The 23,219-nt window shown below is 58.0% G+C and overlaps 1 protein-coding gene across 1 annotated transcript in view; it reads left to right on the top strand.

Annotated features, from left to right (window-relative positions):
• Nucleotides 1-1,154: 1,154 nt before the first annotated feature.
• Nucleotides 1,155-23,219, top strand: part of LOC119700717 (GDNF family receptor alpha-4) — a 72,622-nt gene continuing 50,557 nt past the window's right edge. Inside the window, exon 1 of the mRNA XM_038136250.1 lies at nt 1,155-1,651. Within this exon, the coding sequence (XP_037992178.1) occupies nt 1,435-1,651 (217 nt within the window). The 5' untranslated portion in view covers nt 1,155-1,434. The remainder of the gene's footprint in view (nt 1,652-23,219) is intronic.

The following is a 23,219-nucleotide window of genomic DNA, read 5'->3' as shown; positions in this document are numbered from 1 at the left end:
GAGCATTTAAATACCTGTTCAGTGAAAAGATCTGAGCCAGCAGTGGGAAAAAGCTCTCGCTGCAAATATCCAAAAGTACTGCCTGTGGGAAAAGCGTCCTGGTCATGCCCTGGATCATCCAGGGAGCCAGGGGAGGGAAGGGAAGGGAAGGGAAGGGAAGGGAAGGGAAGGGAAGGGAAGGGAAGGGAAGGGAAGGGAAGGGAAGGGAAGGGAAGGGAAGGGAAGGGAAGGGAAGGGAAGGGAAGGGAAGGGAAGGGAAGGGAAGGGAAGGGAAGGGAGGCTGTGTTAGGAGCAGGAGGAGGCTGAGCACAGCACACTGGCTCAGACCCAGGCTGTCCCTACTCCACGGGTCAGTTCATTACTGGGGAACCTGAAGATGTCCCTTCACGTTTTGTGTCTCAGGTGCTCCATGCGTGAAATGGAGGCGGTGAGAAGCGATGCCCACTCAGCATCATAAAGATTCAGGAGCCAGCTCTGCTGCTCGGCTCCCTAAGCCAGGGTCGCCTGCCCCCCAGGGCCGTGGGGGTCAGAGCTGGGGAAGCCGCAGGGAACGGTGGTGGGGGACCAGTGCGCCAGGGTGGAGGAGGGGTGGGGACCTGGATGGGAGGTCATGGAAGCACATCACCCGAATTTACAGAGGGTTTCGGAGGAGAACTGGGAGGTCATCGTGTGTCAGGGGATTTTGGAAGGGGCTGTGGCCGGGAGGGGGTAGGACACGGCCCAAGCGTTCAGGGCAGTGTCGCTGCCGACACCAGGGAACAGGACACATCTCCAGTGCGACGAGGCCGGTGCTTCCACCCGAACGGGAGGAGGGGAGAGATGCCGGGACCCTCCAGGAGGACACGGGCGAGGCAGAAGCCAGCCTGGGGCTTGCACGGTGGAAGGGGCCATGCCCAAGGCACGGGTGCCCGAGATGAGCGAGAGAACCCCCGCGCGGGGCCGGGGATGCGGGGCGGGGGATGCGGGATGCGGGATGCGGGATGCGGGATGCGGGGGATGCAGGGCCGGGGATGCGGGATGCGGGATGCGGGGTGCGGGATGCGGGATGCGGGGCCGGGGATGCGGGATGCGGGGCCGGGGATGCGGGGCGGAGGAGGAGGAGGAGGGGGCCGGGCCCCAAGCCCCTCCCCAGGCCCGCGGCGGGGCGGGGGCGGCCCGGGGAAGGCGAGGCTGCCCCGGCGCTCGGGCACGGCGGAGCTGCTCCCGCCGCGAGTTCCGCTGCTGGGAGAGGAGGAGAAAACAAACATAAAAACACACCACAAGAGGGAAAAAAAAAAAAAAAGAAAAAGAAAAAAGAAAAAATTATAATAAGAAGAAAGGAAAATTAAATAATCAATAGGCATAAATAATTGCGGCCATCCCGGGAGCGGCCCCCCGGCGGAGGATGGCGCGCAGGGCGGCGGGCAGCCCGCGGAGCCCGGCGCGGCTGCGGGCATGACCCGGGGCCGGAGCGGGGCCGGGGCAGCGCTCGGGCCGGGGGGGCCGGGCCGGGCCGCGGGGCCGCCTCCCTCCCTCCGCCCTGCCCAGCCCTCCGCGCATCCTCCGGCACCGCCGAGCCGCGCCGAGCCGCGCCGGGCCGGGCCGGGGGTCCGCGCCGAGCCGAGCGGGAGGATGAGGGGCATCCTCTGCTTCTGCACCCTGATCCTCCTGGGTGAGTAGCGCGGCGCGGGGCGAGCGGGGGCACAACTTTCCGCCGGGCTCGCTTGCGGGGGCATTTCGGGCACCCCGGGCAGGGGGCTCTCCGCTCCCCAGCGCTCCGGGAGCGGCGATGAGCCCGGCTGGCATCGCCGCGGCCGGGCTGGACGGGCTGGGAGCCGCCCGGGCTCGGGGAAGGTGTCGCTGCCCGTGGCAGGGCGGTCGGAACGAGATGCTCGAGAAGGTCCTTGCAGCCCAAACCATTCCGCGACTCCGTGCTCATCCAGCAGCTTTCTGTTGCCTCCTGTGCTCTGGACCCGAGCGCTGGGCTCGCTCTGTCCTTTCGGATCGTCCTGCTCTGCCCAGATGTGCCCCGCGGATTCGGGCACTGCTCGGGGCAGGGGGCTCGCAGGGGCCGTGCTGGGAGGGGGCGGCAGGGTTTGCAGGCGCGGGAGCGCCCGGAGGTGCCGAGGCCGGGAGGTGCCGGGGTTTGGGGCAGGTGCGTGCGGGGTGGCAGCCCCAGCTCTGTCACCGCTCTGTCACCGCTCTGTCACAGCCCCGAGCGAGCCGCGCGTCTGCCGGGGGGGTCCCTGCTGAGATTCCCTCACATCCCCGGACACAGCTGTCCTCAGGGCTTTGTTCTTGCACCGAGAGCAGGGAGCGCGCACCCCACATACTCCCCCCATCGCCGTGGCAGCCCTCGTCCCCTGGCGTGGCTGGGCGACCCCCGAGCCCGCGGGGATGCGGCCGCAGCTCCCGAGCTTGGAGCATCCCGCTCGCATCCTCCCTCCGCTGAGCCCGGAGCGGCCGCTTCCCCCGCGCGGTTCCCGGGGCTCCCGCGGCCCTGGGAGGAAGGGAGCGGGGCTGAAGGGGCTGCAGCCCCGGCAGCGGCTGGGCACTGCCTGGGTGCCACCGCGGCTCCTCCCCTTGGGGCATCCTGTCCCCTCCCTGTGCTCCGATGAGACACCAAAGCCAGCACTGAGCCTGTGCTTAAATAGACCAGGAAGGGCTGCGGGGAGCTGGGAACGGGATGCGCCGGGGCTCTTCGGGTGCCACTGCAGGAGGAAAAGGTCTTGGGGTGACTGCAAGTGGCTGGGACATCGTGGGGCGCCCGGCACTCGCTGCCTGCACGGCCCGCATCCCGCTGGAGCCCCGCTCCTGGGGAGAACCGAGCTCCTGGGAGAACCGAGCTCCGGGCAGGACCGAGCACCTGGGGAGAACCGAGCTCCTGGGAGAACCGAGCTCCGGGCAGGACCGAGCCCCTGGGGAGAACCGAGCACCTGGGCAGGACCCGGCAGGACCGAGCTCCTGGGGAGAACCGAGTCCCTGGGCAGGACCGAGCACCTGGGCAGGACCGAGCCCCTGGCCGGACCGAGCGGGCTCTCCCGCGGTGGGGAGGCTGTGCCGGAGCTCCAGGTGACTCCCCGTGCCGGCTCTCCCTGTCACTAGATGTCAGCAGCAGCAACTCTTCCAAGTCCCAAAGGTGCGTGGGGGTGTCAGATCCGCCCCCCAGGAGGGCCCGGCGTGTCCAGCCAGGGCCGCTTTGCTCGGGGGCTGGCAGTGCCCGGGCTGGGCGCTCGGCTGGCTGGCCGCTCCTCCATCCCCTGCCCCGGGCTGTGGGGCTCAGCCTCCCCCGGGGCTGCAGCTTTCCCTGAGGCTCTCGGGGCTCGGGGGCCAGTCCCGCTCTCTGCAGGATCTGTTTTCCAAGCGGCTCGGACTGGCTGCCTCACTGATTGACTGCCTGATTGACTGGCTGGTGGGCCGGTCGATTTCTCCGGAGAAAGTGGACTTAGAGAAAAGAGCAAATGGCCAGTCCCCTTGTCGGCAGTGCCACTGGGAATAGGGGACAGGTGTTAGGGACACACTTGTCACCTCTGCTCCGAGCCAGAGCAAGGCCATCAGCTGCTATTCACCCTTTGCCCTTCTGGTCCTGGGGGACCTTTTCACCCCTGGACTGGCATTTGACCCCCGCAGGCACAGCACCACCCCAGCAGATGCTCCTGGACACCCTCAGCCTTTTCCCTAGGTATTTTTGGGATGTTTGTGTTGTGGATGGACATGGAGATGTGCCGGGGGGATCCCCTGCAGGGATCCAGGGTGCAGGGCTGGAGAGGGCAGGGGGCCTGGCAATTCCCAGCTTCATCCCAGTGGGCTGCAGTGCCAGCTCCTCGCTTTTGACGTGTCCCCTGCGGCACTTTTGGGACGATCCTGGCTGCAGGAGGCAGCTCTTGGTGAGATTAGGGCTCTCCTAATGGCAGGGTCCCCATCAGCAGCTGGATGGAGACCCCAGCCTCCTGCTGGCACAGGCAGACGGGCTGGCCCGGAGCAGGCACCTTGCAGAACTGAGCCATGTCCTCATCTTCCTCAGCTGCTGTTCAGCCAGATCAGCTCCCTGCGCTGGCCCCCACTGACGGCAGTGCCAGGACACAGCGGGAGCACAGTGCCACCCCTGAGGACGAGGGACATGGCTTTGGGGGAGCTCGTGGCTGCTGTAGCTTCCCCTGGTGTTTACTTGACTGGAAATCCCACTCCCGGGGCAGTGGGGAGGCTTCGGGAAGACTTCGTGGAGAAGCAGGGCTCCAGGAAGCACAGACAGAGCTGCGTTTACAGAGTGTGATTAATTTGACAAGGACACCGGGCTACACCTGTGAGCAGCCCCAGGGGCTGCCAGGATCTCCGGGGACACAGCAGCCCCTGCCAAACAGAACCTGGGCTGAGGCGGGGATGGAGCCTGGGCACAGCTGGAGCAGCAGCTGGCTGTGGAGTGCCCGGGGAGCAGGAGGCAGCTCTGGGGCAGGGCGGGTTCCTGCTGCAGCTTTTCCTGGCTGGGCCCTCGCAGGGTTCCTGGCCTGCCTCTGCCACAGGCTCTTCTCAGACCCCATCAAACACTCGCAGGGTTCCTGGCCTGCCTCTGCCACAGGCTCTTCTCAGATCCCCCCAAACACGGGAGCGTCTGGCAGATTTTCACCTGGTTTGGGAATTCAGATCCCAGGGGAACAGCAGAAAAAAACCTCTTGAAAAATGCATCTGTGCGTGTGAAAGAGGGAAACTCTCCCTAAATTAGCGCCTTTGTCAGTTCTGACGGGAGCAATCCGTTATTTGCATCAACAGGAATGGGATATTTATGTCTGTCCGTGTTGGTGCAGAGGAGAAATAAAACTTCTCCCTCAACAGGCTGCCCACAAATGCTGTGCAGATCCCTCTGCAAGGACCTTACCACACCCAGAAAATACTTTTTCCAGAGCTCTGGAGCCTTAAATAGTAATTATTGCTGGGTAAAAATTAGTACTACTTAAGGCTAATAATTAGTATGAATTACTGTGAAAAGCATTTTATTTTGCTTTTGGAGACAGAAATGTCTTCTCTGCTCTCCTGGCAATTTTCACAGATGATTTCTATTGTGCCTGAAATTCCCTTCATCATTTTCACACAAGACTTGTTCATTTTTATAACTTTCCACTTGGTCATTTTAAAACATGACTTCTAATGTCTCTAAAGTTTGCCACCTTTTGATAAAAATACCCTGCTACCAAGATATTCATGATTTCTTTTTCCCTCTAGTGGACTTTATATTCCTTTTGCTTCCTTAAAAAATATATAAATGACCTCTTTCTTCTCAACCCAAAAGTGAGAGAGGACAAATTGAAAGGTAGTTCTCCCGCTAGAAGAATTTTTTCAGAAGAACACATTTCACTGAAAAAAATAAAAAGGAACAAAACCGTGGAAAGCTTGTTCCTGTCAATCTTCAGTTCAGAACAGCTCCCCTGTTTGAAAAGCGTCAGTCAGAATCCCCTCTGGTGGCACCTCCTGGCAGTGCCCGCTGGGCTGAGGGGGAGGCTGGGCAGAGCTCACCCGCCCGGGGTCCCTGCGCCCCCTTTGGTCCAGCCCTGCCGGGCTCTGCGGGGCTGGGAGAGACCTCCTGGCTGGGACGGAGAGTCGGGGGCTGGGTGGGAAGTGGGACCGGGGGTGGTGATTTCCCCTGCAGATGGAGAGGGAGGAGAGCCCCGCCGGTGCGGCTGGGCAGGGTGTGGTGGGGCAGGACACGGACCCAGGGCTGTCTCGCACAGGGCAAGGAGGGTTTCCAGAGGTGAAGCCACCATTTATCCCGGGCAAGGAGGACCTGGGAGTGCCACAAGGCAGGAAAATGAGTCTGCAGGAAGGTCACATCACATTTAAATCACCCGTGAGTCATCCAGGACCTGGGGCTGATACCAGGTGTGGCTCATTCCCACAGCTGGCTCTGGCTGAGCTGGAGTGAGCTTGGTGGGTGTTGTGAGCTTGGTGGCTGTGATCCCCATGGGTATTGCCAGGCATCTCCCTGCATCTCACCAGAGAGGGGGGGAGGCCCCACCTCTGGGAGCAGCCAGGCTGAGGCTGGATGGGGCTGTGAGCAACCTGCTCTAGTGGAAGATGTCTCTGCTCCTGAAAAGCTCCTTTCAACTCCAACCAGTCTGTGGCTGGGATTTTTGATTAAATGAACTTTGAAAGGTCCCTTCAACCCAGACTGCTCTGTGCCTCTGTGGTGAGAAGTCCTGCCCAGCTGCGGATGCCCTTGGGGCCCTTTAGTCCCTCAGCGGTGGCACATCTGTCCCTGCCCCTGGGGATGGCATCCCTGCTCACCCCACATCCCTGCTGCCCTCAGAGCCTGCCCCTGCCCTGTGCTCTGCCCCCTGGCCCAGCTGCTGGGGCTCTGGGCTTTGGCTGCTGCAGGGATGGATGCCCCAGAGACACAACAAACCTCACTGCCCCCGTGTCCTCGTGGGGAAAAGCTCTTCCCTGTGTCCTCTTGTGTCAGACAAATATTCTCCAGCTTAAACTGCCCTGGCCATATCCTGTCACTCTCAAGTCTCACCTCCCTTCATGTGAATCCATCTCCTTCCTCCACAGGCGTCCCCTCCACGCCCAGGGGGGCCCTTGTGGCTCTGCACAGCTCCTGCCAGGAGGGGACAGCCCCAGGGGGGGGTCGGGCTCTGCTCCAGGGAACAGGGACAGGAGCAGAGGGAACGGCCTCAGGGGAGCCTCAGGGTGGGCACTGGGGACATTCCTCATGGAAAGGGCAGGGGTGGGATCCCCATCCCTGGGGGGATTTCACAGCCCTGTGGATGTGGCCCTTGGGGACATGGGGCAGTGGTGGCCCTGGCAGTGCTGGGCAATGGTTGGACTCAGTGGTCTTTTCCAATTTAGAGGGCTTTTCCGATTTAAATAATTCTGGGACTCTATTTTTCTCTTTCCATGCAAATCCATCTGGAAAGCAGTTTGCATGAGAGATGCAGTAGGAGCAGTTGTGCTGTGGTTCTGATTTATGGGATCCAGCTGGCAGGCCCCGTGTGTGATACCTGTCCCCACCCAGGGCTCTGGCAGAGTTATTGCAGCACTCCCCCTCTGCTGATGACATGTGGCTCCGAGGGCTGCTGCGACTCAGAGTGCAGGCAGATGGGTTTTGAAGAGAAAGGAATGGGACAGATTTTTTGGTGCTTCTTCCAAAAGGAGGATCAAATTGCTCATCTTTCAAACACCTCCGAGCTCAGCCATCTCTGTTGCCCCAAGGGGGTGGCAGTGCACGTTGGGATGGCAGCTTAAGCAGCTCCAGATGCTAACGGGCTGTGGGTTCAGACTCGAGAGGCTGCTGGGTTTTCCCTCCTCGCCTCCTGTTACTTGTACGATGAAAAAGAAGGCAGGCACATAACTTGGGTTGACCCCACCTGCAGTGCTGCTGCCCGAGCTGCAGCTGCAGCTGCTCGGGGGCTCAGCTCTGCTCTGCTCCAGGGACCCGAGCTGCCCGAGGCTGCAGGGGGCTGCAAGTGCCCGAGGGGGAGTTCAGCTCCAGACAGCCAGCGAGGAGCAGCTCGGGGAGCCCCGGCATGGTCTGAGGTCTCTGGAGCCTCAGAGCTGAACTGGACCCAGCAAGGGCTCAGGAGAGGTCCCGAGAGAGCTCCAGGGTGCCTAAAGAGGCGCTGAAGTGAACTCCATCTCTGCAAAATAATCAGGCTTTGCTTCGAGCTTTGCATCAAGTGAGGCTGGCTGGTGCCTCCTGGGAAATCCCATCCTCCTCGATTAATCAGAGCAAAGGAAATACAGGGCAGCCACAGCCTCGTGGGGAGGGAGCCCTCACTCGCACATGGCTGTGAATGCTTTTGAGCAAACACGGTGTCTGGGCCACCGCTCTGCAGAGTTCATGTGCTCCTGTCCGTGAGAATTTTACATAAACAGTCAAATCAATCATAAAGGGGTTTGAATTTCTCAATTCATCTTCTTTTACTGTTGCAGTCTTTATTGAACTCTTCGCTGGTTTTTTTTTTCCCCTCCTGCTGCCCAAACTGGATCCCCCTAATCGTCCACCCTAACCTAAGGCGGACATAAGTGTCACCTCCACCTTACTTAACTGCTGCAGCCTTTACTGAACACTGCGTTTTATTTTTTCCTCTTGCTGCTCTAATTGGATCCCCCAAAGGCACCCTGATGACAACTTGAACGTCGTTCTGTCCCTCTGTCAGTGTAGGGGAAGGTGTCCCTGCCCGTGGCAGGGATGGACCAGGATGAGCTTTAGGGTCCCTTCCAGACCAACCCATCCCAGGGTTCCAAGGCTGAGTGCCCTGCATCCCCCAGCACTGCTCTCCAGCTCCACAGGGCTGCCTGCAGATGCAATGGTTCGTCCTGCAGCCAGCCCTCCCCCCTTCCCCAGGGCTGCTCCGGTGAGGAAAGCCAGAGGAGCTCGCAGCTGACCTGTGTGTGGCTTTGGATCGGCAGCTTTTGGCCAGAGCAGCTGTTTGCCTGTCCCCTCCTGCGTGTGCAGAGCAGAGAGCTGCCCCAGCCAGCGGCCCCGGGAGCTCTGCCCTGCTGCTCGGGAGCTCAGCCCCACTGCTCAGCTGCCCCAGAGCTCTGCCCCACTGCTCAGCTGCCCCAGAGCTCAGCCCCACTGCTCACCTGCCCTGGGAGCTCACCTGCCCTGGGAGCTCTGCCCCACTGCTCAGCTGCCCCAGAGCTCAGCCCTGCTGCTCACCTGCCCCAGGAGCTCAGCCCCACTGCTCAGTTGCCCCACTGCTCACCTGCCCCAGAGCTCAGCCCTGCTGCTCACCTGCCCCAGAGCTCAGCCCTGCTGCTCACCTGCCCCAGAGCTCACCTGCCCCAGAGCTCAGCCCCGCTGCTGGGGCCTGCAGCCTGAGGGAGGCAGCAGTGGCTCTGCAGCTAACCTGGCACGTTGGTGTGGGCAGCACAGGGCACCCTAAAGAGCTGTCACGGGGCTGGAGGTGACAGAAGCCCCTGGAACCTCCTGTGAGGGAGGCTGCAGGGGAGGACAGGGTGCTGGTGTGGGGAGCAGAGCAGAGCTGCGTGCTGAACCCTCGGGCTCGGGAAGGGCCAAAGGCGTTGGAGCTGTTTGTGTGGCCCTGGTGAGGCTGAGTGTGCTGCAGTGGCTCCTGCTGCTGAGGAGTGCACTCCTCCTTGCAAGGTTAGTTGATTTGACACGAGTTACAGCAATTTCACGGTACATTTTTCCCCCCTTCCAAGACATTTGTCTTGTTTCTTCCTCTTGGTAAGAGAGCATAACCCAGTGAGGCTGCGTGAGACACAAACTGCTCACCTTGGGCTGCTGTCTCAGGGGACACAAACAATCCCTGGGGACACAGAGCTTTCCTCCAGTGGGGGAAAGTGCTCGGGGGTCGTGGTGCCCAGAGCCCGGAGAAACCTTCAAGGCAACGTGGCAGAGGTGTCTGCACAAGGAGCTGGAGTGAGGAGGAGCTCGAGCTGAGTGTGAGGAATGCCATTCCTCCAGAACAGACCCTGCTGGGGCTCTGGCACCTCACCCTGAGCGCCCCAAATTTGGGCAAGACCGTGGGCTCACACCTTTTGTCTGCTGCCTGGCAGAGAACTGCTGCAGCAGGAGCTGAAACGGTGGCACTCTGTGATCCCAGAGGTACTGCCTGACCTGAAAGGTTCCATGGTCCTATTAATAAAAGTTTGATTTCAAATTACCTGAAGGGAGAAGAGCCGGTTTCCCCTCAGAGGGCTGATGGGATCACTGGAGGACTTGTCAGGCTTTGGAGAATTAGCAAACCTTCAACCAAAAGTGCTGCCCTGGGGAACTCCCCAAAAGTGCTTGGGGGCCCCCTTCCCTGGGAATGTGCTGATTTTCCCTCTCCAGTTAGAAATCTTGTCTCCTTTTTGCGATGTTGAAAGGAAATGTCCTGAGATGAGAAATCCTGAGATGAGAAACCTCCTGCAGGACACAGCTCCAGAGGCTCTCCTGCTGTTTTGGGAGCTCTGCTGAACTTGCACTACAAGAGCTCTCTGTCAGGGCCAGAGGGTTTGGGAAGGGAACGGAGGAGAAGGTTCTGAGCAGATTCTGCCCCGGAGGTGGGATGTGGAGGAGAAGAGGCTCCCGGGGTGTGAGACAGGAGGAGCAGATGGAGCTGCCCGTGGAGCAGGGATTCAGGGGCTGGCAGGAGGAGCGTGCAGGATGGGAAGAACTGAGACCCCTCCTGGATCCGGGAAGCCCTGAGGGCTGGCCTCTCCTGCCAGGGGTGGTGTGATTCTCGGCAGGTGAGGGGACAGCTCGGGCCATCTGCCAGCGTGGGCTGTGGGCACAGAGGCCAGGAGGGGCAGCGGCAGAGTCGCACCTCCTGGGACGGGTGCAGGCCATCTCCCTCCCTCTCCTGGCACTGCTCCATTCCTCCCCGGCAGACCAGCCAGGGCAGCCCTAAATGTGCGCTGGAAAGGCTGTGGGTGATTAACTGCCTGACTCCAGGGGCCAGATCTCTAATCGACTGCAGCAGATGCTATTGCATTACCAGTAAGTTTTGATCACAATGGAAGGGCTGGAGCAAAAAACTAACAAACAGGAATTAAAAAAAAAAAAAACCCAAATAGCAAGAAGAAATCCAGTGAACCCCCCAGAAGTGTTTGATCTGCAGGGTGAGTCTGCCCCATGGGATGAGGAATTGCAGCATCTGTCTCCGGGCCTCTCAGGTTTTGGATAATGATGCAAATTCACTTCATCCAGGTGTAAAATCAGGATATTTTTAAGGTGAGGGAATTCTTGTGAGGCAGAAGCAGGAGTGTTTGACCCGGGATATTTGTGTTTGGGGCCAGCAGCAAACTCCAAGCTGGGATCAGGAACAAGGTGACTTTCAGCAGCCCCTGCCTGAGCCCCCACTGAGCTCTTCCTCTGTGCCCGGGCAGGACCAAGCTCAAGTGAAGTGCTCTGAAAACCTTCCCCCACCCCGGGGATGCAGGGGAGCAGGGATCCTGCCTGGCACTGGACTGGGGGTGCTCTGCTGAGGGCTGGACTGGGGGAGCAGCCAGGGAGGGGGACAGAACAGCCTCTGGCAGAAGAGCAGGCTGGAAAGCAGAAGCTAATTTCCCAGAAAAATATTGGGCTTTTGGTACCGTTTGACTTTCGAACAACAACGACAGATCAGGAACAGTAAAATTTGAAATAAAAGATAGCAAGTGGAAAATAAAATGCTTATTAAGTATAATTCCAGGGGAAGAAAAATGAGGACTAAAATGAAGCCGCAGATGTTCCTCTTCTGTTTTATCTGCTTTTATTAAGAAAACAGAAAATGGTCTTCCCAGAGGGGCCTTGGACAGGAAGAGAAATGGAATCTGTCTCTCACTTGTCCCCTGCCCACACACACACAGCAGACAGGGGGCTGTGTTTCATCCCACCTGGTTTTCACCTGGTCTTCTGAACGTCTCCTTTCGACTGAGAGGCGAAGCTGGCAGGCCTGGAGGGACACTGCTCCTCTCTGCAGGCTGGTGTTACCCCCAAGGACTTCAAAGCCAATCCCAGTGACACTCTAGGCTCTTTCCTTGAGCAGTGAGATGAACTCAGCTGAGGCCACCAAGCCCTCGTGGTCCTCCAAGGAGCAGCTGATGCTGGAGGGAGAAGTCAAGGACCCATCATTTCAATCTATACAACTAAAGAAAGGAAAGATAAAGAAAATTAGATTAAAACATTATTTAGCATTTTGTTTTGCTACTTGCAAAGTAGAAACTTGCCCAAATTTCCCCAGGGAACATCTTTTTCCATGGTTGAAAGAGAAAGAAAGTAATCCAGTGAGAAACTTCTGTTTCACAGACCTGATGGCTCTAGCCCTAATGGTGGTTGGAACCACGTGGGGTTGGTGACTCCTCTGGTGGTCACAGAGGCCACCCAGAGCCCAGGAGCATTTGGAGCCATGGGAATTTGCTTGTCCCACCTGTTAAAGTCCGTGAAGAGGTGTTGGCCATGGCCAGTCCTGTCCTGGGGCTGCTCACAAGCCAAGCACCATTCCCAGCTGGCGTGTGAGGGCTTGCTCTGCAGAAGGCAGAGTTTAACAGCCTGGCTGGGGCAGCTCTGGGGCCCTGGGACCTGCACCCTGACTCTCCTGGGCTCAGTGAGGGAGGCAGGGCACTGAGACCACCCTTCCCCTGCCAGGCCCTGCCTGCTCCTCAGGAGCTCCCCAATCTGCTGGACAAACCTTTCAGCTCCATCTCCCCCACATCCATCTCCCTCTGCTGCCCCAGCCCCAGGCAGAGCCCTGGCCATGCTTCAGCTCCATCTCCCCCACATCCATCTCCCTCTGCTGCCCCTGCCCCAGGCAGAGCCCTGGCCATGCTTCAGCTCCATCTCCCCCACATCCATCTCCCTCTGCTGCCCCTGCCCCAGGCAGAGCCCTGGCCATGCTTCAGCTCCATCTCCCCCACATCCATCTCCCTCTGCCCCTCCCTGCCCCAGGCAGAGCCCTGGCCGTGTTTCAGCTCCATCTCCCCCACATCCATCTCCCTCTCTGCTGCCCCTGCCCCAGGCAGAGCCCTGGCTGTGGCAGAGCTGACACAGAGCAGATGATTCCTGGCTGATTTCGGGAGCAGGGAGTCTGGCTGCCCAGGCTGGAGTGTGAGCAGCCCCGGAGCACGGAGCCAGCCCCGGGCCAGGCTGGGTGCCAGGCCAGCAGGAGCTCATCCCGAGCCCCTGGGAGTCCAGCAGGCAGAGCCTCTCGTGGCTTGCACTGCAGTGAGCACGGCCTCAAAGAGCAAGGGAAGGCACGTGGGAGATGCCTGGGGTGCCCGGTTTATCCAGAGCTGCAGAGGGAAGAAAGACACAGGAGAGAACATGATCACACTCTATAAATACCTTCAAGGTAACAGTGCCAGGGGAAGAGGAGGATTAGTCACACTCCTGTAAGACAGGGAGGGGAGCAGAGACAGCGTGAAGCACTGAAGGAAAAAGTTTGGAGTATTAGGAGTGAAATGTTTGGGCTATTTTTCTTTCTCATTTATAATAGAAAAAGAAATTGCAGGTTCTCAGTCTGAGTTATCCTTGAGGCTTGATGAATTTTTCCAGGGGAGCTGTGAGTCACAGGCATGAGGAGTACCCAGTGCCTGGCTGTGTAGGATCTGCAGGTCCTGGGTGCACCCTGGAGTTAAACAAGGGCCAGTGTGGCCTTTGAGCCAGCAGCAGTGTCACCAGGCAGAGGGTCACCCTGCTGCCTGCAGCACGTGGAGCCCAGGGCTGGCCACAGCTCTTCCCCTTTCCCCAGAACATCCCAAACTGGGGGAAGGTCCCGAGGGAAGGTGGTGCTGCTCGGTCTCTGTGCCATTGGAGGCTGCAGCTGGGAGGGGCTCGGGGCTGGAGCAGGGTCTGGGTGACCCTGGGCTCTGCCGGTGGCTCCTGGGCTGAGCTGGCTCCTGCTGTGCCCCCGGGCAGTCGTGGTACCCTCACCCAGTGCCCCCCTGCCAGGACAGAGCTGCTGCCCCCAGCCCCGCTCCCCCTGGGATGGAGCTGGGCCAGGCAGGAGTTTGGGGCTCCCCTCCCCACGGGCTGGCTCCACGTCCAGCTTGGACAGCCACTCCTGTTGTCACCTCCATTGTGCTGGGACTCAAAAGTAAATGTTTCCAAAAAAATATGGGTTGCTGCTGCCAAGACGGTTTCCCCTCTCCTCCAGTAAGTGCCAAGAGCTCTGTCCTCTCATGACAAACCAGCTGGGCAAATGTAGGTGTGCCTGGAGAAAACCCTTCAGGCTGGGAGGAACTAACACGTTGATCCAACTAAAGGTAAACAATTCAATTGTGTTGCTCTTCCAACTGTGTTTTCCTGAGAAAATGAATCTTGTGTATGTCAGTCTGTCCCCCCTGGGCGATCAGACAGAATCACAGACTCATGGAGCAGTTTGGGCTGGAAGGGATCTAAAAGCTCATCTCCTTCCACCTCCTGCCGCAGGCAGGGACACTTCCACCAGCCCGGGCTGCTCCGAGCCCCACCCAGCCTTGTCTGATGAGAAGTTCCCGAGGAAGCTCAGATCCCACGAGCTGGGGAATGGGAACGAGCTGCTCGTGCTGCCACTGTGGGAGGGTTCAGGGCAGAGCAGGTTCGTGTGGAAGGAGATGCAGAAATGCGGCTGCTTTCAGAGTGCTGCTTGTTTTGTGCCAGGCTGGAGGCGCAGAGTTCGTGGGGACTGGCACTGGGGTGAGCCCCATCCCCAGCGGGTGCAGCTGTGAGCAGCAGGTGAGCAGCACTGACAGCAACGAGCCAGGGAGCGCCCAGGTGTGCTGAGCAACCAGAGAGGGCACAGAGGGCACACAGGGGCAGTGTGTGAACATGAGGGGATAAAAGGCTGGGCTGGAGAACAGCAAGGGCAGATGCCTGAAGCCTTCTGAAGTGACGTGGTAGCTCTGTATGGGTTAAAGCCTTCTGAAGTTGTGTGGTGACAGCTGTGAATGCTGGCCATCTCAACAGTGACGTGTGCTGCAACACCAGGTGAGTGTTTTTGCTTAGGAGTGTGGGTGGCTCGTTGCAGGAACTCCTCCAGGCTGTATTTTCTTGCTGTGGTGTCACCTTGGACGTGCCGAGGGAGTGGGGGAATCGCTCGGGGGCAGCAGGAGTCTGTTGGTGATGAGGGAACTGGGGAAAGAACTGGCTCAGGTAGAAGCTCCCAGGGTGTGAGTCCCTCTGGGCAGCCAGAGCCTGGAGAACAGGGAGCACCTGGCTGTCCCAGGCTCTTTGTCAGCTCCAGCCCCAGGTCAGTGTGTGCCTCCCCGGGCTGCTGGCTCGGGTGGGACACAGGGACACAGCTCTGTCCATCCCACATCGTGTGGGGGGCAGGAGAGCTGGCTCCAGCAGCTCCCGTGACCCTGCACAGGGATTAGGGGAACTGCCTGGTGCTTCCTCTGCTCCCCTGAGTTTGAGTGGTGTGCTCCCATCCGAGCCTCACTGCCCCCTGCCCTCGTTCTTGTCCTGCTGCCCCACAAATCCAGGGCAGCAGAGCTTCTGATCTGCCCCTCTGTGCGTGACACAGAAACCACAGGGTTACAGATCACAGGGAAAAAAGGGTGAAAGAGAAGGAGGGAGAAAGATGTTCCTTCATGGTGCTTTTGTTTTCTAACAATGTTGACATTATGTGGAGTAACCGAGTATAAAATCTGCCTATCGTTTGGGAGCTGCTGTGCAGGGAAGATGTTATTATCCCAGCCTTTTATGCCTCTTTACCCTGTCTGGATCAGAGGAGATAAATGTGTAGATAGGAGCCTCAGCTCCTGTCTTTATTTAAGCTGTCAGGTACTGCTGTGTTATTTTATGATGATTGTTACAGAAAGCCTCCACAAAGAGATATATGTTTCTATATTCCCCTTGTTTCCTATTTTAATCTATAATTTAATAATAAAATAGATGTATTTCCCTTTATTATTTTTATTTGTAGCATCAGTGCTTCGTGTTCACTCTTATTTTTCAGATAAACATTCACAGTCACAAAGCACTTAAAATATGCACATAATCAATCTTCTCTGTTCTCTTTTGGGCTCCCTTTTGACTATTACTGCAGTTGTACTTTAATTTACACATTAATGCCACAGCATCTTTAGTGTAGAGCAGGTTCCCCGTGGGGACACACACGAGCACGTGGCCATCACCTCCTCAGGCACACCCACGTGGCTCAGGCCAGGCACACCTACACGTGGGATGAGGCCAAATTTCACCTTCTGTGGAGGTGAAGCAGCCCACAGAGCCAGGAGCAGTGTGGAACAGGGTGCCCAGAGGAGCTGTGGCTGCCCCATCCCTAAAAATGCTCAAGGCCAGGTTGGACGGGACTCTGACCAGCCTGATGTTGTTGAAGATGTCCCTGCTCATTGCAGGGGGTGCACTAGATGCCCTTTAAACTCAGGCCATTCAATAATTGTGTTTCTCTCACCCCAGAGGCAGAGATGCTGTCCAGGCTGGCTCTGTGTGGGCATGCAGCTAAAACCCCAGAGCCTCAGCAGCACGGGGCTGAGCCCAGCCTCCAGAGAAAGGCTTCCCTCCAGGAGCTGGCCATTCCTGGCTGCTCCCCAGCCCCCCGTTCCTGGCTGCTCCCCAGCATTCCTGGCTGCTCCCCAGCACCACGGGCACGCTCTGAGGCCAGGTTACAATGGGACAGCAGCCAGCAAATGTGAATAGGAGATACACGAGGCACGGAGCTTTGCTGGTACATCCACGTTACTCTCCTCTTTTTCATGGACAGGGACTTTCTCTTCCTTTCTGCTGGGTGAGTTTCTGCTGGTTTGACCCGTTCACACCCCAGGCAGCCAATGGCTGTGTGCTGGTGAAAGGGCTTGCTGGAAAAGCAGTGATTGGCATATCAAAGGAAGAATCACAGATTCACAGACTGGTTTGGGTTGGAAGGGACCTTAAATCCCATTCAGTGCCACCCTGCCATGGCAGGGACACCTCCCACTGCCCCAGGTTCTCCAGCCCCAGTGTCCAGCCTGGCCTGGGCACTGCCAGGGATCCAGGGGCAGCCCCAACTGCTCTGGGCACCTGTGCCAGGGCTTCAGCACCCTCTCAGCCAGGAATTTCTTGCCTTGTGTAATACCTTCCAAACTATTGAGGCATTTTCATTGTCTCAGGGCAATTGAGCTTCCCATGGGTTCCTGGGAGGGTTGGGTACCAGAGGAGGAGGTGAATCTGTGGGCCTGAGCCAGGTATTACTCCACGTCTAGACTTTGGGTGAGTTTGTTTGAGCTGAGCTCATCACCGTGATTCCTCTGGTTCTTGTTCTCCCGGAGTCCTGTGGCCTCCCCTGCTTGAAACATCCATGATTTCTGCAGCCATTGGCTCCAGAGAGCACCACAGCAATGGCCACGGCTGACACCAGCCAAGGGCTCGTGAGCTGGGGGTCTCTTGGGTTAAGCAAAGGTCGTTGAAAACATCTCATCCCGCTTCTTCCTCTGCAAATACGTGTCTTTCACCCTCTGCAGAGACTTAGACTCCTTTGTCTTTTGGGGGAAATATCTGCCTTCTGTTTTGGCTTTATTCTGGGATTTTAAGTTATGTCATGATGTAGCCTTTACAGAGCTAAAAATGTTCAACAGGCAGAAACGTGGCAGCCTGTCCACCCCTTGGAGGGACGTGAGGAGGGGCTGAGTGACTGACCCGTGTCCCTAAGGCCATCCCTTTGAGGGACGTGAGGAGGGGCTGTGACTGACCTGTGTCCCATCCCTTGGAGGGACGTGAGGAGGGGCTGAGTGACTGACCCATGTCCCCAAGGCCATCCCTTGGAGGGGGTGTGACTGACCCATGCCCCAAAGTCCATCACTGGGAGGGATGTGAGGATGGTCTGTGTGACTGACCCATGTCCAGGGTCCCCCACTGGGATGGGCTGTGACTGACCCACGTCCCAGGGTCGATCCCTTGGAGGGGCTGTGAGTGACCTGTGTCCCACGTCCCTCACTGGGATGGGCTGTGACTGACCCATGTCCCACGTCCCTCACTGGGAGGGATGTAAGGGTGGTCTGTGACTGACCCACGTCCCCAGCTCCATCTGTTGGAGGGGCTGTGAGTGACCCGTGTCCCACGTCCCTCACCGGGATGGGCTGTGAGTGACCCACGTCCCAGGGTCGATCCCTTGGAGGGGCTGTGACTGACCCATGTCCAGGGTCCCTCACCGGGATGGGCTGTGACTGACCCATGTCCCCAGGTCCATCTGTTGGAGGGGCTGTGAGTGACCCGTGTCCCACGTCCCTCACCGGGATGGGCTGTGGCTGACCCGTGTCCAGGGTCGATCCCTTGGAGGGGCTGTGAGTGACCCGTGTCCCACGTCCCTCACCGGGATGGGCTGTGGCTGACCCGTGTCCAGGGTCCCTCACCGGGATGGGCTGTGGCTGACCCGTGTCCAGGGTCCCTCACCGGGATGGGCTGTGAGTGACCCGTGTCCAGGGTCCCTCACTGGGATGGGCTGTGAGTGACCCGTGTCCAGGGTCCCTCACCGGGATGGGCTGTGAGTGACCCGTGTCCAGGGTCCCTCACTGGGATGGGCTGTGAGTGACCCGTGTCCCACGTCCCTCACCGGGATGGGCTGTGAGTGACCCGTGTCCAGGGTCCCAGTGCCCATGTGCTGTGCAGACGTCCTCCCGGGAGCCTGGTAACAGCAGCTGCTTGAACAATTTCCAAGCAGGAACTTGGCACCACTTCAGATTTAAAATACAGGCAATTAGTGGAAGTGGTTTCAGTCTCGATTATTTCCCTCTTATGGCAGAAAAAGCATCTGTGGAAAGCTGGACAGTTTCTTTCCAAGAGTGCTGAAATCATGCCCAAAGGGAACAGGAGGGAATCCCAGAACTGGGATTCTCAACATCTCTTATTCCTGCACATCTGAACCCTGTGCCAGGCAGAACCCACCTCTGTCCAACATTTCCTCAACTCCTGGGTCTAGAAACTGTGATAGGAGTGACAGGGGTTGTCAGGAACGTTTTTACTCTGTTTAGTTTAAATGCAGTCACTAACATCCAAATCAAAGGAGCTACATTTTTTAGGAAAAAAATAGGAAGAGTGAACAGCTATAGAAAAGATTCCTTCTGCTCCCAGGCTGAAACTTCCAAGAGGAAAAATCAGATGAGGAGCACCCTGGGGCACACGGAGTCTACCCAGACATGTCTCTGTTCTGGGGGGATTTGTCTCGGGGGTGAGCTGGTATGTCTGTGTCGTGCCCTGCTGTCAGGTCACAGGGCTGCAGGATGTTTTCCACATCCATCACTTCTCGCAGGGGCAGGGGAGGGTCCTTGGAGATCCAGGAATTTGGATCCATGGGCGGGCTGGGGGCACAGCTGCTGCCCCCCAGCCCTCAAAGCAGGGAGCATGGCAGGAGGGCAGGGCTGGAGAGCTCACTTCTGTCCTCTCCCTGCCACTCCTTAGCCGGCCTTTAGACTGGAAAGGAGCACAGAGCATCTTTTCCAGCACGCTTCCCGAGGCTCAGGAAGCTCTGTGCAAGCTCTGGACGTGTGCTCCCTGTGTGCCGGAGCCGTGGAGCTGCTCCTGCCCCTGCTGTGTGCTCCGGGGATGTGAGCCCAGGCTGGCCCACCTGAGCTCTGCTTCTCCCAGGACGGGCTGCAGGACAGGCTCCAGCAGAGGTGTTTCCTGCCCCAGGGACCTGCCCCACGCTGCTGCCCAGCTCCAGGTCTGCAGGCTCTGCAGGGGTTTGGAAGGGCTGGTTTGAGGTCCCTGCTGCAGTCCCACCCAGCCCAGCCGTGGCTCTGCCTGCCAGAGGTGTCCCTGGGGACTGGGACAGCAGCACTTGGCCCTGCCAGTGACCTGAACCTCTGAGGAATGACACACATCCTTATTTTGTCCGTCTTCCTACTCAGGCAAGGAAGGTGCAGCCCTTTTGGCTTCACGTAGGAAATTAATCAAAAGCTTGTGCGAGGGAATGACCCACTTTGGTCCCACTGCAAAGCCCTGTCCTCCTCCACCCCTGGGCACTTCCCTGGCAGTTTGTGACAACCAAATTCCACCTGTGGCTGTGTCACAGGCCCTGAAAAGCTGCCCACCTCCCCAAAGCCTGCCACACCAAACCTCAGAGATGTGGTCTAGTCAGAAGGTTTGCAGAGAAAATGAGGGTTTTTTCCTTCCTGGCTGGCTTCCATCAGCAGCAGCTCCCACTCTCCAAGGCACATCTCAATTAATTAATACAGTCAAACCTTATTAGAGACAATTGTTGGGCAGAAATTTTCCAGTCCAGAGTTCTCTTTGCTTTTCTCCTTGTTACTTCTCACCACTGCTCTCCTCCCTGGTGCCTTTCTCTGCGGTGAAGCCTCTCCTGCAGAGGCTGGTGTGGAGCGGGAGCTCTGTAGAGTGGAGCAGAGGCTCAGCCCCGCTCCCAGCCCAAAGCCCAGCTGCAGCTGGGGATCCTGAGTGCATCCCAGCACAGCTGGACATGTAACCTGCCATCACCCACGGCTGGGCAGCGGCAGCTTGTGCTCTCAGGGTCCCAGCAGCTCTCACGTCACCTCAGATGTGGCACTGTGGGGAGAGCAGCGAGTTGCTTTTCTGAGAAAAGTGAGAGTTGACCCTCAAAGCCTCTGTAATGGGTGCACTGGGGATGCTGAAAATCCTCCAGGCAGGCTGAGGTTTGACTTGAGAGACTCTGAGGATCCAAGGAAGGACAAAACCCAGAGGCAGCACACGCGAAACCAAAGCACACCTCAGCAAAAAGAGCAGAATTTGATTTTGAGTCAGCAGCCCCAGCAGCTGCAGAGTCCCTCAGCTGTGGTTCTGACACTGAAATACCCAAGTGCAGGCCAGGGCAGGGTCCTGAGGGCAGGAGGGGATGGAGGGAGGGAGGTCCAGGACAGGGCTGTGCAGGGGGAGGCACAGGAGCCCCTGCCACCCTCCCTGGGGAGGGATGCTGCTGCCCTGGGGCTGGGCTGGGCTGAGCTGAGCTGGGCTCTGCTGCCCTGGGGCTGGGCTGGGCTGAGCTGAGCTGGGCTCTGCTGCCCTGGAGCTGCCCTGGGGCTGGGCTTTGCTGCCCTGGGGCTGCCCTGGGGCTGGGTTTTGCTGCCCTGGAGCTGGGTTTTGCTGCCCTGGGGCTGAGCTGGGCTGGGTTTTGCTGCCCTGGGGCTGGGCTGGGCTGGGCTCTGCTGCCCTGGGGCTGGGCTGGGTTTTGCTGCCCGCCTCAGCAGGAGCACCGGGGGTATCCCTGCAGCAGGATGCCCCCAGGCCCTGCCCTGCAGCTGCCCCAGGGCCGTGGGACAGGGGCACAGAGCTGGCAGCTGCCCCCAGCCTGGGCCAGGGTGCAGGTGGCCCAGGGGCCATCCTCAGCAGGGAGCAGCCGTGTCCCAGAGCAGGCAGGGTCTCTGAAAGCCCTGCAGCACGGCAGGAGCAGAGGCTGCTTTGTGTCTGGGGGAAATGAGAGGCATTTTCCAGCACTGTCAGGGCAGAGCTGACAGCCTCAAATTATTGTTATTATTTTCTTTTAACAGGAATGCAAATATGTCAGCCTTTCTAGGTGGCTTCATTAAGTACCCAGCACATCACTCAGAGCCTCACAGTTCTTGTCAAGTGCCGACATCCCCATCCCATGCTCATTGCAGAGGCTGAATTCCTCTGACTCCGTCTTGTGATGACAAACAGGTTCAGAATAGGATTAAAAAAATATCCAAAAGATAATAACAGTTGTTTTTCTTCCTTACAGCTGCTAAACAGCAGAGAAAATGCGTGGCAGGGTCAGTGCAGCTCACAGCCCGGGTAACTCAGTGCTGGGTCGTTGTGATACAGGGGGAGAATTAGGGCTCATCCTGGGCTTTAATGGATTTGTCCTGAAACACGGGGCAAGGCCACATCCCCTCTGTGTGCAGGAAGGAGAAATTCCTCTTTCCCATTTTGCTTCTTGATTGAACAGGAGGGAACAAGAACAGTGCTGCAGGATCATTATTAACGCTGATCAAACTGAGACAAAGACAACTTGACTAACAGCAGAAAAATCCTTTTATTACATAAAGGTCTTGATTAGTCTGTTTATTTTCATAAATGCATTGAAGTGTTCTTTGACCCTCAGTACATGACATTCCATTTCCTAGGAATTTCAGCCACCCTCTCCCCCAGGTATCCAACAAAGGACGTCCATCACCAGAGACCGCCATGGTCAGGGACCCCACAAGTCTCACCTGTGTTTGCTGCACCCTTTGGGCTGCCCCAGCATCTCAGAACATTCCCTCTTCTCGAGTCCACCTCGACCCTTTCTGTCCAGGCTGATTTTCCTCCTCCACGGCAGCTCCCTCCCGTGTCTTGTGAGAAGCTCCTTCTCCTCTCAGGCTCATCCCACTGAGAACTCCTTCAGAGCCCCCAGAACATGGGACAGCTCGGTCAAATTCCTGAATAAGTGAAGCTTGGAGAGGTGCTTTCTACATCTTTGAGTGTGGGGGCCTCAACTGGGAGATTCTGGAGCACAGCAGAAAACAGTTAAACACAGGGGGTTTTAAGAAAGACAAGTCATGACCAGTCTCCCTGGCCCTGCTGCATTTGAGGATCAGTCACAAAAATGTGTTCAATATCTGAGCAGAAGGCACAGCACATGGATTGGCACAGAGGGGGGATTGCTCCTGGTGTGTGTGAAGGCTTTGCTGGCTGATGTGCAGGGAGGGGCAGGTTCAAGGGTATTTTAGCAGCACTATGTCTTAAACCCCTGGGCCTTGACCTCCAGCTGTATGAAAAAAAAGCAGGTATTTCAGGCTCCAAAGTCAGTCAGACTCTTTATTTTAATGGAGGATAGGTACTCCAAAAATTACAGACTGAACTGGCAGAAGGAATGAAGGAATCTGGAGGCACTAATTAAAGCAGCACGGCCGCTGTTCTGTCACTCACACCGCCGTGAAAGCTCGGGGAGCTCAGACCCAGCTTTGCATTTGATGATGCAGTAATATTTTATAGCTGAGATAACTTTGTGGGGCTGGTTTATTCTCAGCCTCTGCAGCACCACACTTGCTTTCTGGGGCTTTCTGTGAGCCGCTGCTCTCGGGGTGCAGGTCACAGAGCAGGGCTCAGGTGCCCGAGAGCAAAGGCACCTCTGCAGAGCAGCAGCTGGAACTGTCTGAGTGCAGCAGGGGGATGGGGTAGCAGCCTGCCAGCCCTTGGAAAGCAGGCTGCGAGCTGTGAAACCCTCTGTGTGTGCAAAAGCAGGCACAAGTCAGGGGAGAAGAAAGACCAATCTCCTGAGGTTAAATTCTTCCAGCTTGAGCCAGAGCAGCATTCAGTGCATACAGCTGTCAGCACTTCAGGGGTGTTGTAAAAAAGATGGGCACAGACTTCTTTACGAGGGCCTGTAGTGATAGAAAAGGGGAGTGGGTTCCCATTAAGAAAGTATAGATTCAGAGTGGCCATAAGGAAGAAATGTTTTACAATGAGGGCGGCAGGCCCTGGCACAGGTGCCAGAGCAGCTGGGGCTGCCCCTGGGTCCCTGGCAGTGCCCCAGGCCAGGCTGGACGCTGGGGCTGGTGGAAGGTGTCCCTGCCATGGCAGGGGTGGCAGTGGTGACCTTTAAATGTCCCCTCCAACCCAGGCCTTTCTGCGTTCTGTTACAGCCGCTGGCTTGCAGCAGGCAGGGGGAGAGCAAAGTCCTGGGGAGAGCAAAGCCCCAGGCTGGGACAGAGGGACAGACCCCGGGGGCTGCCACGAGCTCGGGGTGCATGGAGATGTCACAGCTCCCTGATGCCCAGGGGGTCACAGAACCATGGAGGGCTGTTTGCCTGCCTTTCCAGCCTGAGGGCTGGGTTTGGGCTGGAGGAGAGATGGGCACTGGCAGGGCTTGGCCACGCTCCCAGCTGTGCTGTCACTGCTGGGGGACAGGCACAGGAGGCTGCAG

This window comes from Motacilla alba, chromosome 4, assembly GCF_015832195.1.
Source record: "Motacilla alba alba isolate MOTALB_02 chromosome 4, Motacilla_alba_V1.0_pri, whole genome shotgun sequence".
NCBI classification, from domain to species: Eukaryota; Metazoa; Chordata; class Aves; order Passeriformes; family Motacillidae; genus Motacilla; species Motacilla alba.
This window is presented reverse-complemented; position numbering and strand designations above follow the sequence as displayed.